Below are 12,755 nucleotides of genomic sequence, written 5' to 3'. Positions count from 1 at the left end.
CATTGTTCGATTGCGTCATAGAAGGTTGCTTGACATGAGGTGCTGCAACACTACCGGTGCGATATTGCCATTCGTACTTCAAACTCGTCGAGAGATAGCAGCACTGCCTGGGAGTGTTCGCTGGGCCAAATATCGTTATGTATTCGTATTTTGTCCCTTCTCTGGTGTTCCTGCATATTCATCAGTGAGTTAAACATGTTTTCTTGCATTCATACACTTGGTTATGGCGTTATTCTCAACTTATTCGATTACGAGAATTATTTCCGCATAACTAGCAGATTAAAGAGCATGTCTCACTTCTCATCCCATATATAATAAAAGTTGTGTTATGAGTGAAGCCTGCACATCTATTAGTTTAGTATCCTTTGTTCAAATTGAAGTTTTGAGCTACCAGGAGCAGGTACCTAAGTCAGGTCAAATAGGTCCACCTTTTAAACCTTTGACCACGCTTAGCCTCTTGCGGATATATAATATCCGTCATGACAAGTTGACATAGATTTTAAGTGCATCTATCAGCATCTTTTTACCTTTGGTGACCACTGGTAACCTCATACCTAAACTAAAAGCTCAAATTGAGCGTGCATTCGTCATGATTTGACGTGACCTTTGAAACACAGCGTCTAGAAAATGAGGATTTCAGTGGAGAAATCGACTTCTCCTGGCCGGGTGTGGTTGTCTCCGACCCCTGGTCGGCGCGGGTCAAGTTTGAGTTGCTTGCAAATATGTCTTAGGTGAGGCATAGTGACAGTACATCAAATCGCCAAGACGACAGAAGACTCCGGGAACAATAGGTGACACCACTGCCACAGTACAACTGCATGAGATTTGGGGAATCACAACGAAAAACTAAAAAATGTAATGTAAATAAAGCATTCTAACGTATTCCCTATTTTAAATGTAGTTTTTAGTATTCATAAATCATCCCCCAGTATTCACCTAACTTCAATGCAAAAAAGCTGTAATGTCTTTCCAAAACACACTTTCGCAGGAGACGCTAGTGCCAAGATTATTTATAATACGTAAATACGTATTAATACGTAAATACGTAAATACGTAATACGTAAATACGTAATAATACGTATTAATAGATGACTAATAATACGTAATACTGGCGTAATACAAAAAAAGCGAGAAAATATGGTCATTATAATTTAAGGCGATAGAGGGTCAAGGTTTAGAACGTCAGAGAACGAGAACCTGTCTCTCCGAGCCGAAAAGAAATCAAATGAAAATTTACTGGACCTATGAGGGAACTCGCAATCTTGTACATTGCTAACACTACATGCAGTATAACATATGCACATTCTTAGAAAAGGCAGGACGTTTCAAGTAAAAAAATATTTTGAGGCCCATCAATAAGATAGTAGTAATAGCCTTATTCCATGTACAAAAACCAGGAGAATGAAGATAAAGATGGGATGACATTTGGCATTATGTCTTCCTCAAAGCGAATCGCAGAAGTAAATCCAAAGTTGCCTGTCAATGATTGTACTTGAGTTTGCATGTTTTTTATCAGCTTCTTATACTTGTCTGTTTCTTAAATCTAACAAGTCGAGCAGAATCATCGGCAGGCAAATTTTAAGTTACCTCTGCTACTCATTTCGATAAGGGCATGCTGCCGAAATACCAACGCATCTATATTTCCATTCTCCTGTTTTTTACGACGAATAATGCTGTCACTACCGCCTTATATATGTGCATAATGTTCCTCAACAATGCACTTCAAAACTTGCGTCATTTTGAGGCCAAACGAATCCAAATCAACCTAAATGTATTGATATTCTTTACATATAATGGATAAGTTAAAGAGAAGCCAATTCCTGCTATGAGATGTGCGATATTTATCTCTTTACGATAACAGGGTAAACAAATCTTCAAGATGGATTTGGGCGGACATTTTTAATGAACATGTTGGCTAGCCGGACCAGGGAGAATTGGATTCAAAACCCTAAAAATGACGGATGGGCTGGCAGATTACATTCTAGAGAGCCCGCCCACTGCAGATTCTAAAAAGTAAATTCGCTAAGTGTTATACAGCAGAATATGTAAGTTTTTGCGCATTCACTGCATTCATTATGAAAATATGTAAGCGTTTCTCCAATGGCATAAAACAAAATCAGATCTACTGTACCCAGGGTGGAATACCTTCACCGTGCAAGTGCATGCACTGAACCGCTGCCCTCTGGCCCAGACGCCTGTCACGTGAACAGCAAAGCACACACGGCTGGTGACCGCTGCGAAGCGTGGAGGAAGCTCTAGAGCCTCACCTCTCTGTAGCGTTCGGTTTCAGCTGTTTATCGCAGTCTGGCAGCTTGTCGGCGGCGCTGTCCGCCTCGCTCAGCGGACAGTCAGCTCGACCAAACCGCACACGCAGCGTGAAGCCCGGGTCGACATCCGCCAGCGGTGTCCGGCCAAAGTGCACGTCCTCGTGATGGACGGCGGCGCTCGGACCGGACTGCTCGCCGCACGAGCACCCTTGGCTGGGGACGAGCATAGCTCATGAGGGGGCCGGATTAGTCAGCACGCCGCCCCGCCATGGCAATAGCGGATGTTGTCGCTACATGGCATGTATATATATATATATATATATATATATATATATATATATATATATATATATACGCAATATTGCAACCAGTTATGTAGCAATCAACATTGTCAGCAGCTACAATAATCAGCAATTAACATCGATCCATGTGGCTGCCCTTTGCATACTTTCCTCTTCGTTACAGCTGGGCATATTTTTCCGCATGTAAGCGGAACACCCGGGAAGCATTCCTGCTGAGACGTGCTCCCTGCAAGTTAAAGGGAATGCTCCAAATTTGAGGACATTGATGCGAGTATTGGATATGATGAAATAAGCCCACTTATAATTCCTGGTTTGCTATTAAAGGGATGTTCCACATTTGGAGATATTCTGGCAAACATCAGATATGATGGCATGAACTCACTTCCAACTATTGGTATGCTTTAAAATGCAAAATTTCTCTAAACAGCGAAAATTTCGTGTTTAATAAATAAGCTCATCAATGCGTCATCATTTAACTACGTTATGGAGCGTTTTCATGACGTCAGAGAGGCTACCAGACAGGCCGCGTCAAAATTCCTAACGCGGCGACAGGCTGGCTCATTTGTGGTACTTACAAGTAAGCAGAAGTACCTACCTTACTGAACTTACCGAAAGGTAGCGATATGTCGTTTAAGCCTGTTTGTGGTGCGGAATATCGTCATGCGCTCGTAGTTTGGTCCTTTCTAGCGATACGACAAATATTGCATATTTGTCTATCATTTCATTTTGATTACTTACATTTGCATGCTCAGTGTTGACACTATTTTTAAAGGAAGGTTAAACATTTGAATAGAGTTTTGAACTGGCAGCGATCTTGCTGATCATTCTGTGCAGTTCACAGCCCCGCCTTTCTCAAACAGAACGTTTCACATTTGAATATATTGACGCCAGCATCAGGTAAAATGAAGTAAGCTCATTTGCATCCATTGGTATACTTTTAAGCAAAAAAAGACTGCTCTAGACAACACAATTTGTTTGTCAAGTAAATACGCCTCTCAATATGTCAGTGTGCCTTGCACGACATCTTTTGTGAACCAATTGGCGTCCTTTGCATCTCGAAGTCGTGTTCACGAACGCCAGATGTTAATTAAATTTGTATTGACCTTGATCGCTGCATGGGTAACGAAATGACAAGATTGGAAGAGCTTTATGATGGCGTCATGGATGCCTGGGGGGCCTTGAAATAGTCTCCCCGAATAAGTCTGCACATTTTCGCCGGCGTGTGGCCAGAAACTAGATGGGTTTAGGTCTTAAAGACTCGAAGGGCAGGGCTATGAACTGCACCGAATAATCTTTGAAATGAGCATTTCAGTTCAAGATCCCATATAAATTTGAAGCACTTCTTTAAAGCTTAAAAAAGCTCAAATTTCCGAGCTGTACGCTCGCCAAGTTTACAGACCATTTTGTGTAAATCATTTAAAGGACACTCAAACATGTGTAACGTCATAGAAACGTCATTCGAATGCTACCATCACCTTGGCTATGCCGCATTCAAAGCCAAGTCATATTTAATGGCCCGGTCATCCATGCCTAGCGTACGTGAGCACGGTTTCCAGATACAACGGGCTTCATTTGGCTCTTAATCAGTGTTTAGTACTCAGTGTAGGCTTCAGATACGAACTACGTCTTGTGCTACACGACACAGGGAGTATTTGGGGGGGGGAGTATTCGAGTATTGGGAAGGATGTTTACTAAAAAGTTGACGCCTGTCTGTTGCCAGTCTTTTGCTCTCTGTTGATGCCAGAAACCGTGCTGACGTACGCCAGACACGAATTATTCGATGACCTTAAACACGAGATGTGCAATGAGATGGCAGTAGTTGTATCACATTTGTACGGCGTCATGCATGTCTGGGTGACCTTGAAATGGCGTGCACGGAAAAGTCTGTACAAGTTCGCGGGGTTAGGCTCAGAGATAAGAGCGGTCTATACTTTCACAAGGACATGGCTGTGAACTGCACTAAATGATATTCAAAATGGCTGTCATTTTGAAACCCTACACAAATGAGGAATCCATAAAAGAGGCCGCGATGACGTGCATGGCGTTCGTTTTGCCTTGTGGAACATAGAGTTCCGGTCGCGGCTACGGCAGTATTAGCATCCAATAGGCCACAAGTCTCCCATCAGTTGTTTATTTCTATGTACATGTACAGATGCTTAACTACATCAACCGGTGCATGAAAATCTCAAGGGCTGTAGGGCTGTGATCCTTGCTGCCTTTCTATAAAACCGCATCGGTTCGAAATCAATATTAAAATTTTGCTCACCTCTCAACGCGGGCGAAGTCGCTGGCTATCTTCATACAGCGCTCGACGCAGTCTGGCAGTGTTGTCCCATCGACAGGACTCTCATCAACGGATTGCCAGGTTACCCCGGCCGCTCGCTTGGCTGTAATCCAAACCTCGGACTCTGAGGATGAAGGTGACGTGTTACCTTAGCCAGAAAAAGTTGGTATGTGCCCCCCAAATGTGCTATACAAATCGTGCATGCCATTGAAAGGCACTGGCACTATGATGGGGCCGCAATAGCTTACAGTAGCGTACGTGAACAGAAATGGTGCAACGCATCATAAAATGACATCCGGTGGTTCAGTGCCCACCTGGCCTCAGACGAGTTAGGTCCTTCCGAAAGGCGCCCACTTGCAGAACGTGGATGGACGTGCTGGAGCAGTTCTCGGCGGTGACTTTTATAGAAAGCGTCGGCCAGTATTGACAGCCAGAGGGTCCTACCACCAGAAGTGCGGAGTTCAGAGCGAGTGCCTTCTTCCAGCACTGGTCCATCGAGGTGGTGGTGCTGTCCCAGTCGGAAGTCGGCACTTGCCCGGTGCATACCCAGCCATCTGTCAGTATCGGCACGTCTCAGTCAGCCCCTCAAACGGCACGGGTAGAATTATGAAGATGAACACAAGAACTGATTGGTTGTGTGTGTGTGTGTGTGTGAGTGTGTGTGTGTGTGTGTGTGTGTGTGTGTGTGTGTGTGTGTGTGTGTGTGTGTGTGTGTGTGTGTGTGTGTGTGTGTGTGTGTGTGCGTGTGTGTGTGCGTGCGTGCATGCGTGTGTGCGTGTGTGTGTGATTTAATATCAAAGATTTACAACAACAAAAAAACAAACGCCTAACCATGAATATTGAGGATGGCATCCACATGTCAGCGTTCTTGAATGATAACTCACATGGAGGTGGGAGGCTGGGGACGGCGGTTGCCGCCTGCTCCTCCGCTGGCTTTGTCTTGTTCTCTTTGGTCGTCTCTGGCGAGTTGGAGGCGACGAATGTATACGAAATTGCGCTGTCTTGGACACGCTACTGGTGTTTTTTTTTAATTCAATGCCACCAAGACTAAATCTTAATTAATTAAGTTCTCTCTCTCTCAACTCTACTCGCTAAACGAGGAGCCGAGGAAGTGTATTCGAGAGACCAGAGATCGAGCTCTCTCGCCTTCCGCGCGGAGACGCGATCGCGAGGCGGCTTCGCGCGAAAAGGCTATCAGCAGCGCGGCTCGAGCTCTCTCGCGCGAGCGCTCGCTCTCTCTCGCTATCTCGCTCTCTCTCTCTCTCTCGCGCGCCCCTCTGCTCTCTCCTCTCTCTAGAGCTCTTCTCTCTCCTCTATCGCATCTCCTCTTCTCTCTCTCTCTCCTCTACTCTCTCTGCTCTCTCTCTCTCTCTCTCTCTCTCTCCTCTCTCTCCTCTCTCTCTCTCTCTCTCTCTCTCTCTCTCTCTCTCTCTCTCTCTCTCTCTCTCTCTCTCTCTCTCTCTCTCTCTCTCTCTCTCTCTCTCTCTCTCTCTCTCTCTCTCTATCTCAAAGACTAGAAGGTTTTCCTCCTCTGAACTATGATCAAGGAAGTGGCTATTACGTTTAGCCAGTTCCCTTGTGATTGCTACCTTTGCTTATATCTTTATGTGCATGTACCCATTTACGAGAAACTTCGATCAGCTGGTTCCGAAGTTTACTGGGTCACTCGAGAACTGATTTCAGTAAAGGCGTCTTCGTTCGGAGATCGTAAGCGATGCATAGCCCATTTGAAACAGTTCGATGCGCCCCCGGGTCAACCTGCCTTTCATTTCTGGAACACAGTATCGTCTTTTGGGATCAAAGAAATAGTTCTTGCCGCAGTCTATAACTGTGACAACGTCTCCACGGCAGCGGTAAAACCTTCGACGATCTTGAGGAAGCGGAAGGTCTCCATAACGTTCTGAAATCAATAAAGCAATGCGTTTGTACGAATTTCAGACCTTATCACTTTCACCGATCATTTTATTCATATATTGCAAAATGATCTAAGTGATACAGCTACTGCAACGTTTGGTGCTCATTATTTCGGAATATTGCATTCAAGAACTCTACTTTCATCACTCCGCTCTGACACTGCACTGCACATGCCAAAACCATGGGCTGGTGGAACACTGTAGTTAAATCTAGCCGCTTTAACTTCAGGACAAGGTTCACAATGGCGTCACTGAAAATTAGACCGGCAGCAATTATGAATAGATGATACATCATGAATGTCAGTTTAGCGAAGAAAAGTATAGCCATGATCAGTGTAGGGTCTTTACCTCCTATACGAGACTCTGGTAAGTACAAGCGCAGCTTGAAACGTCTAGTGCTGTCAATTTAAGCAATGTTTTCACTAAGGCGTTGCTTAACCAGTGCCTCCTAAATGGGTCGATAACTCAGCATAAGTATTCTAATGTCAGACTGTTGCAAACCAGAACTGAATGCCTTTCTAATATTTAGCGTTGTCGGGCGGAATAGCACCTGCCTTATTTTGTGGACGGAAGAAAGGACAACACTGCTCCAATAACCAGTTAACAGTGCAGTCCACACAGAACTTCCCGAAGAGCCCACATGAGAGGTGGGTTCATGACGAACGCTTACAAGCGGTTCATCTGATCCACATGTATATGCAATCTCACCACGCAACTGCCCGAGCAAACCATTTGGCTTAAACTGTGCTAAAATGCGCTAAAAATCTATCAGGGTTCTAACTCGATCAAGAACTACCAGCAGCCTGGGAATCGGGCGACCCGACACGGCGTGACGTCACAGGGTTAGTTAGGACATCTCAGAAGTCACATAGACTTTCCGAGTGATCGGGGCATGCCACGACGGGCTCCCGCGGCGATGTCGCTATGGAAAAACTGCGATTTGTTCCAACACAATTCGATGTATAGTCTTTGGCAGATGCAGTATGCAATAACAAAGCGTTGCTTTAAAGGCTTTCATAAGCACATAGCGCCTGTTAACCACTGTGTACGTGATATCAAACTGTGTGTAACTAACCGGACTTCATTTTCACGCTAGCATTGTTATGCATGAACCGACGAACCCCAACGTTTGCGGTCAGGACTATCAAAATATCCGGCAAATGTCACGTGTATGGCTGTATCGGCCAACCTTCCACCCGTATTCGTGATCCACTGACTGATCTAATCCGAGTTTATCTTTTAAAAAAACTCATGTGTTTTTTCTGGCTCGTGGTCCGTAACGCTTCCTGGCCTATACACATGTAAAGTAACCGAACGATTTTTCTTTCTGCTTATCAGATTTACAACTGAAGTGTATTGGTGACATACCGCTTCGTTTGAATGGTTTTGCAGTATACCACAATCCATGAAGAGATGCACACTCATTGCCGACATTTTCTGGACCACCTGAAATACGTAGCTCAATTAGTAGTGTCATGCAGTTGGCAAAATATGCTGGCAAAGTTTTTTTTATTTGATCATTTGGCATCCTAGGAAACTCAACACGAAATGCATCCTTCAGTATGATCTTGATTCGGTTATGATTGCCTCTCTCGTGCGCTCCCCTCATATTTTCCGGGCGCCTCGCTTACTATTTCAGCACGTGTTCATCAAATCGGAACAAGCAATGATCGACGTCTCTGACCTGACATCCAGTTAGAATGAAATGCACGCGGGACGAATATACGTGGAACGTTAAAACAGCTTGTTAAGCGTGAAAACAAAAATCACGTCATGAGAAAGACAATAACCACAGTGATGGACAAACATTTGCGGACAAATGACGCTTCCGACGGCCTCTCTGTAAGGACAGGGGGGGGGGGGGGGGGGCTGAGTGTGTATGGCCTCTATGGCCGAGTGTAAGTGTTATGATTTGGAGACAAATTCCAGATGAGAGAACCAGTGACGGCCAGTCTGCTGAAAACCGGCCGCCACTGAAGTATGTTGCTAGCATACCCACCTCCGCTGCGTTCTTTTCCTGCCAGTCAATATGGTTTTCGCCATACTTTTTACAGAGGTGTAGATCGAATTCTTTTTGCCAATGCCGATGAGCCCGCCATCAAACGAAAGGTTGATTTAGCATCTTGCGCCAATCTATCGGTCACTTTTTGTCTAGAGATACCAAGCTCCATGGCCAACTGCGTCACGCTTTCTTGCATCGTTCGTCGGAAATCTTCCGACTTTCAAGCCTCGAGGCGCACCTCCCGGACTAAGGACAGTCGTCGACGCGTCGGGCCCATCAGTGAAAGGTCGTGCGTTCGTGCCTGAGTTGGTCCGGAGCTTCTCTTCCTGTTTTCTACATATGTTGAATTATATGCTAACAACAGACGCACCCTGTCGGTGTTACGCAGTATTCAGTTCCTAGAGATCTTGTTACAAACATCCTGGACATAAGACCGCTTGAACTCGAAATATTTTCACTGTTGTAACATTGGCAACATACTTCCTTTAGCCTTCAGCTAAAGCCTGCGAAATGTATGAATGAAAACTACATTTCTGCGACACAATTGCATGACTAGTAGATTTATAGTATAATACAAAAATTTTAGTTCTTGATTTGGTATACCCGTCATCTATTAGCCTGGCCAAGAGAAGAGGGCGCGGTCCCGTATCAAACTTTGGTCCTATACCGACACGCGTCTTTCGGGGCGTGTCTAAGTGCAGAAACAAGAAAGTACCTTGCTGTCATTGGCTTATGACAGCCTGCTGACAAAAGCAGAATAAAGAAACTTACATGCATCAAGACGAGACAAAATCTCCTTGGCATTGGACAGCCTCGTATAGCCAGTGTATGATCGTGTTGCCCTTGAATAATGTTGCATGACCTTTGTCTGAACTAGACAGGGCAACACCAGCACACCGATCCCTGAAAACAGAAATGTCGAGTTAAAAGTTGTCCCGGGGTGCAACTTGACATACTTGGAGGCAGAAATGCTTCAGCGCTTCAGTTTCTTCAAATGCTGAATTGGTGTGTTTGTTACTTTTTCCTATAGTTATCTACGATGCAATTTTAAATTTGCTCAAGGTGCATCCGATCTTTAAGCAGCTGCATTATTATGTTTTAGAACTAGAAAGACCAACTAACGAAAACCGCGTGACTAAATTTGCATTTTCTACCATGTCCTATGGAATGTGAAGAAGTGACCACACACTCTTGTGATCGCAAATAAGTACCGGGTACAAACGAATGCATAATCAATCACAGAAAATTACTCATTCTCTTTTGAAGTGTCTTGAAGGGATTGTGACTGATACAGACGTCGTCAAACTTCATTCCTCTAAACTACAGTCATTGTTAGCACAAGACGTTCTCGCTTACTTTGCTGTGCGAACCGGTGGCATTGTTGGAGTCTGTAGCTTCAGCGCCAACGACGTCACGTTGAATCGTATCCCATTAGTGTGAAGTGGTTCTGATAAGCAAAGGCACGTACCCAGAATTTTCTCAGAAAAGGGGTGCATATTAAATTTGATCTGGACTCTTGCGCGCTTCGACCGGATTTGAACGAAATCACACAATATATTGTGCAAAACTCCTAGCTCAGGAGAGCCATGGGCTCCGTGGCCACCCAATGGCTACGTTCCTGAGTTAAAGCCTATTTGGTGTGGATCTCATGGATCATTTATACAGATCACGCGGCCAGACTGCCCGCGTAACGCTGTTCTTCGCGCTTAGACATCAAATAAATATCATTTGGTTGGGGTTCGTTCCTGTCATGCTGCGTAAACACCCAGAATTGTCAGCATCAGTAAAGCATCGCCTCCAGCTGCATGAGATGGGTCTACGTTTTTGAAGACTTCAGTGGCTTGGAGCTAACAATTCGAGTTTCCTGATGAATCAGATTATGACAATCGAATGCTTGACCCCTGCGTGTCGAGACGCTATTGTAATTGTTGCTCGAGCTTTGTGACTTGTTTTCAATGGTTTGGCCTTTGCACAATTTGTTTCTTCTACATCTACAAACAAATTTCTGACTGCTTAATGTAAGAAACGCCTTTCTCGCGCGCGCTGTGACCAACGCCGGAATCGGACGGGCTCCATGTTATGTCGCGGATCTTCTTTAAGATTGAACACGTATGCGCAAATTTTACCACAACCCGTGCCGCCGTCTGCATTGTGCGGCTAGCTAAAGCAATGTGGAAAGCCGACAGACGTGTGGATGGAAAGTTGTGAATTAGATAGCACACAGTTTTGAATCGTGCAAGAAGTGCCATAACAACGACATTGTTGTCCCAATGGTCTCTTTCATCGCGTCACGATTTCACCCCTCCACAGCCTAAAATATTGCCTTGATTTCGACACGGATGGCAATGGGAACGGTTTCCGGCAATGTCCATGACAGTGCAGTGCACAGTGCATGCAGACAGGCAATGCACTCTGGAATAAAATGCAGTTTAACGAGCAAACATCTGGCGGAAAGTGACACGTCATATGCATCTGGATAAATCGCTGTAACTTGCGGCGCGGGGATGGCACGGCGTGGGGGGGGGGGGGGGCAGAGGGGTAGTTGCTTCAACTGTCAAATGGCAGCGAGCAAGTGTATGTTTCTGCCCCTTCCAAATTGTGGCAGGCTTCTTTTACCCAAGCTGAATGATTTCTTGCTTCACATATCTTACCGAAATATCACATGAAGGAGATCCCCATAACTTAGCTAGGGGCTACTAACTTAGGCTCACAAGACTCTTTCTGCATTAAGAAGCCCGTTTTCTGGTCTAGAAAGACTCACGTCGTCTCAAGGAGGCCCCATTGCTGGTTCGACCTATTTTGGAGCCGGATTCTCCTTCTCCGGACTAGTAGGCACCATTTACATATCACGAATCTCCTATTCCAGACCAGGAGACCCTTTTGGCGTGTCAAACCACTGCCTCGGATCGGTATGCCGTATTTTGGGAAAGCGAGGCCTTTGCCAGCTTTAGAGGGACATTTTTGAATCGGAAGGGTCCCGTTCTGGATTAGGAGGTCCATCTATGCATCAGAAGGCCCTGGTACGACACGGGCTAGGGCGGGAGGCCAAATTGACCCCCGAAGGTTTTCCAGAATGGTTTTCGAAAAGCGAGGTGTAGCCTCGCCAAATGTTGCATAGTTGAAGACAATTAAATAGTGGATCGTTTGGTATCAACAATTTAGATGCATCTTGTAAGGTCGCTGACCTATGACAGTCAAAGTCAGGCCATGGTTTCAATGAAATTAACTTCTAGGGATTTGTTCAATCTGATCCAACAACGGAGTGTTAAAAGAAGCAAAACGTCTCTGAGATGCTTTCTTTGTCAACACAAATATTGAATGAGTAAATTACGTTGACCTAAGTTCAGGTATGAAAGTCAGACCAAGGTGAAATCCAGTCTGTTTTATTACTCTACAGCTTGCTGTATGAGATAGTTCCTTGTGCTCATTTCAAATTTATTGATGGCGGGAGCCGCATTCTACATCTTTCATGGACTTCTTGGAAGTTAGAATAGGTCATTGATCTAAAATGACCCAGGTCAACTTTTTTTTCTTAGAAAGATGCTGCCTAGCGTGATGTTTGTTGCTTATTCAACTGCAAAACTCAGGGGAGTGTTGTATGATTTTGGTCATCATGACCTTTAAAAGGTCAAGCAAGGTCACTGACCTTAAAAGAAGATGTGACCTTTTGCTTAAAAACAGTTATCTATGTTTTGGGGGCATCTTGGTGACCAACCAGAAATTTGGCCTTGTTTAACCTTGTTTGACTCAAAGGTCACAACCTAGGAACCTCAAACCTTGACCTAAGTGATTTCAGTTATAGGGCAACACACTCTGTAACTTTGGTGTTTCTAGCTTTCTTGGTTCCCGAGATTTCAGCGGGTCAAATTGACACCCCACCCCACCCGGGTGGAGGGCATTCAGCCGGCCATAGACGCGCGATAGAGCTGGAGGCCTGTCTTGAGGTAGGGCGGCCCTCTACTGGGTCTTTAAGCGGGATCGTAGTGT

At 45.0% G+C, this 12,755-nt stretch overlaps 1 protein-coding gene across 1 annotated transcript in view; it reads right to left on the bottom strand.

Annotated features, from left to right (window-relative positions):
• Positions 1–2,263: 2,263 nt before the first annotated feature.
• The window catches only part of LOC119102695 (H(+)/Cl(-) exchange transporter 7), a 46,563-nt gene continuing 36,071 nt past the window's right edge, over positions 2,264–12,755 (bottom strand). The window contains exon 21 of the mRNA XM_037226153.1: positions 2,264–2,480. Within this exon, the coding sequence (XP_037082048.1) occupies positions 2,264–2,480 (217 nt within the window). The remainder of the gene's footprint in view (positions 2,481–12,755) is intronic.

Source organism: Pollicipes pollicipes, unplaced genomic scaffold (assembly GCF_011947565.3).
Source record: "Pollicipes pollicipes isolate AB1234 unplaced genomic scaffold, Ppol_2.1 Scaffold_5724;HRSCAF=6776_pilon_pilon_pilon, whole genome shotgun sequence".
NCBI lineage: Eukaryota > Metazoa > Arthropoda > Thecostraca > Pollicipedomorpha > Pollicipedidae > Pollicipes > Pollicipes pollicipes.
This window is presented reverse-complemented; position numbering and strand designations above follow the sequence as displayed.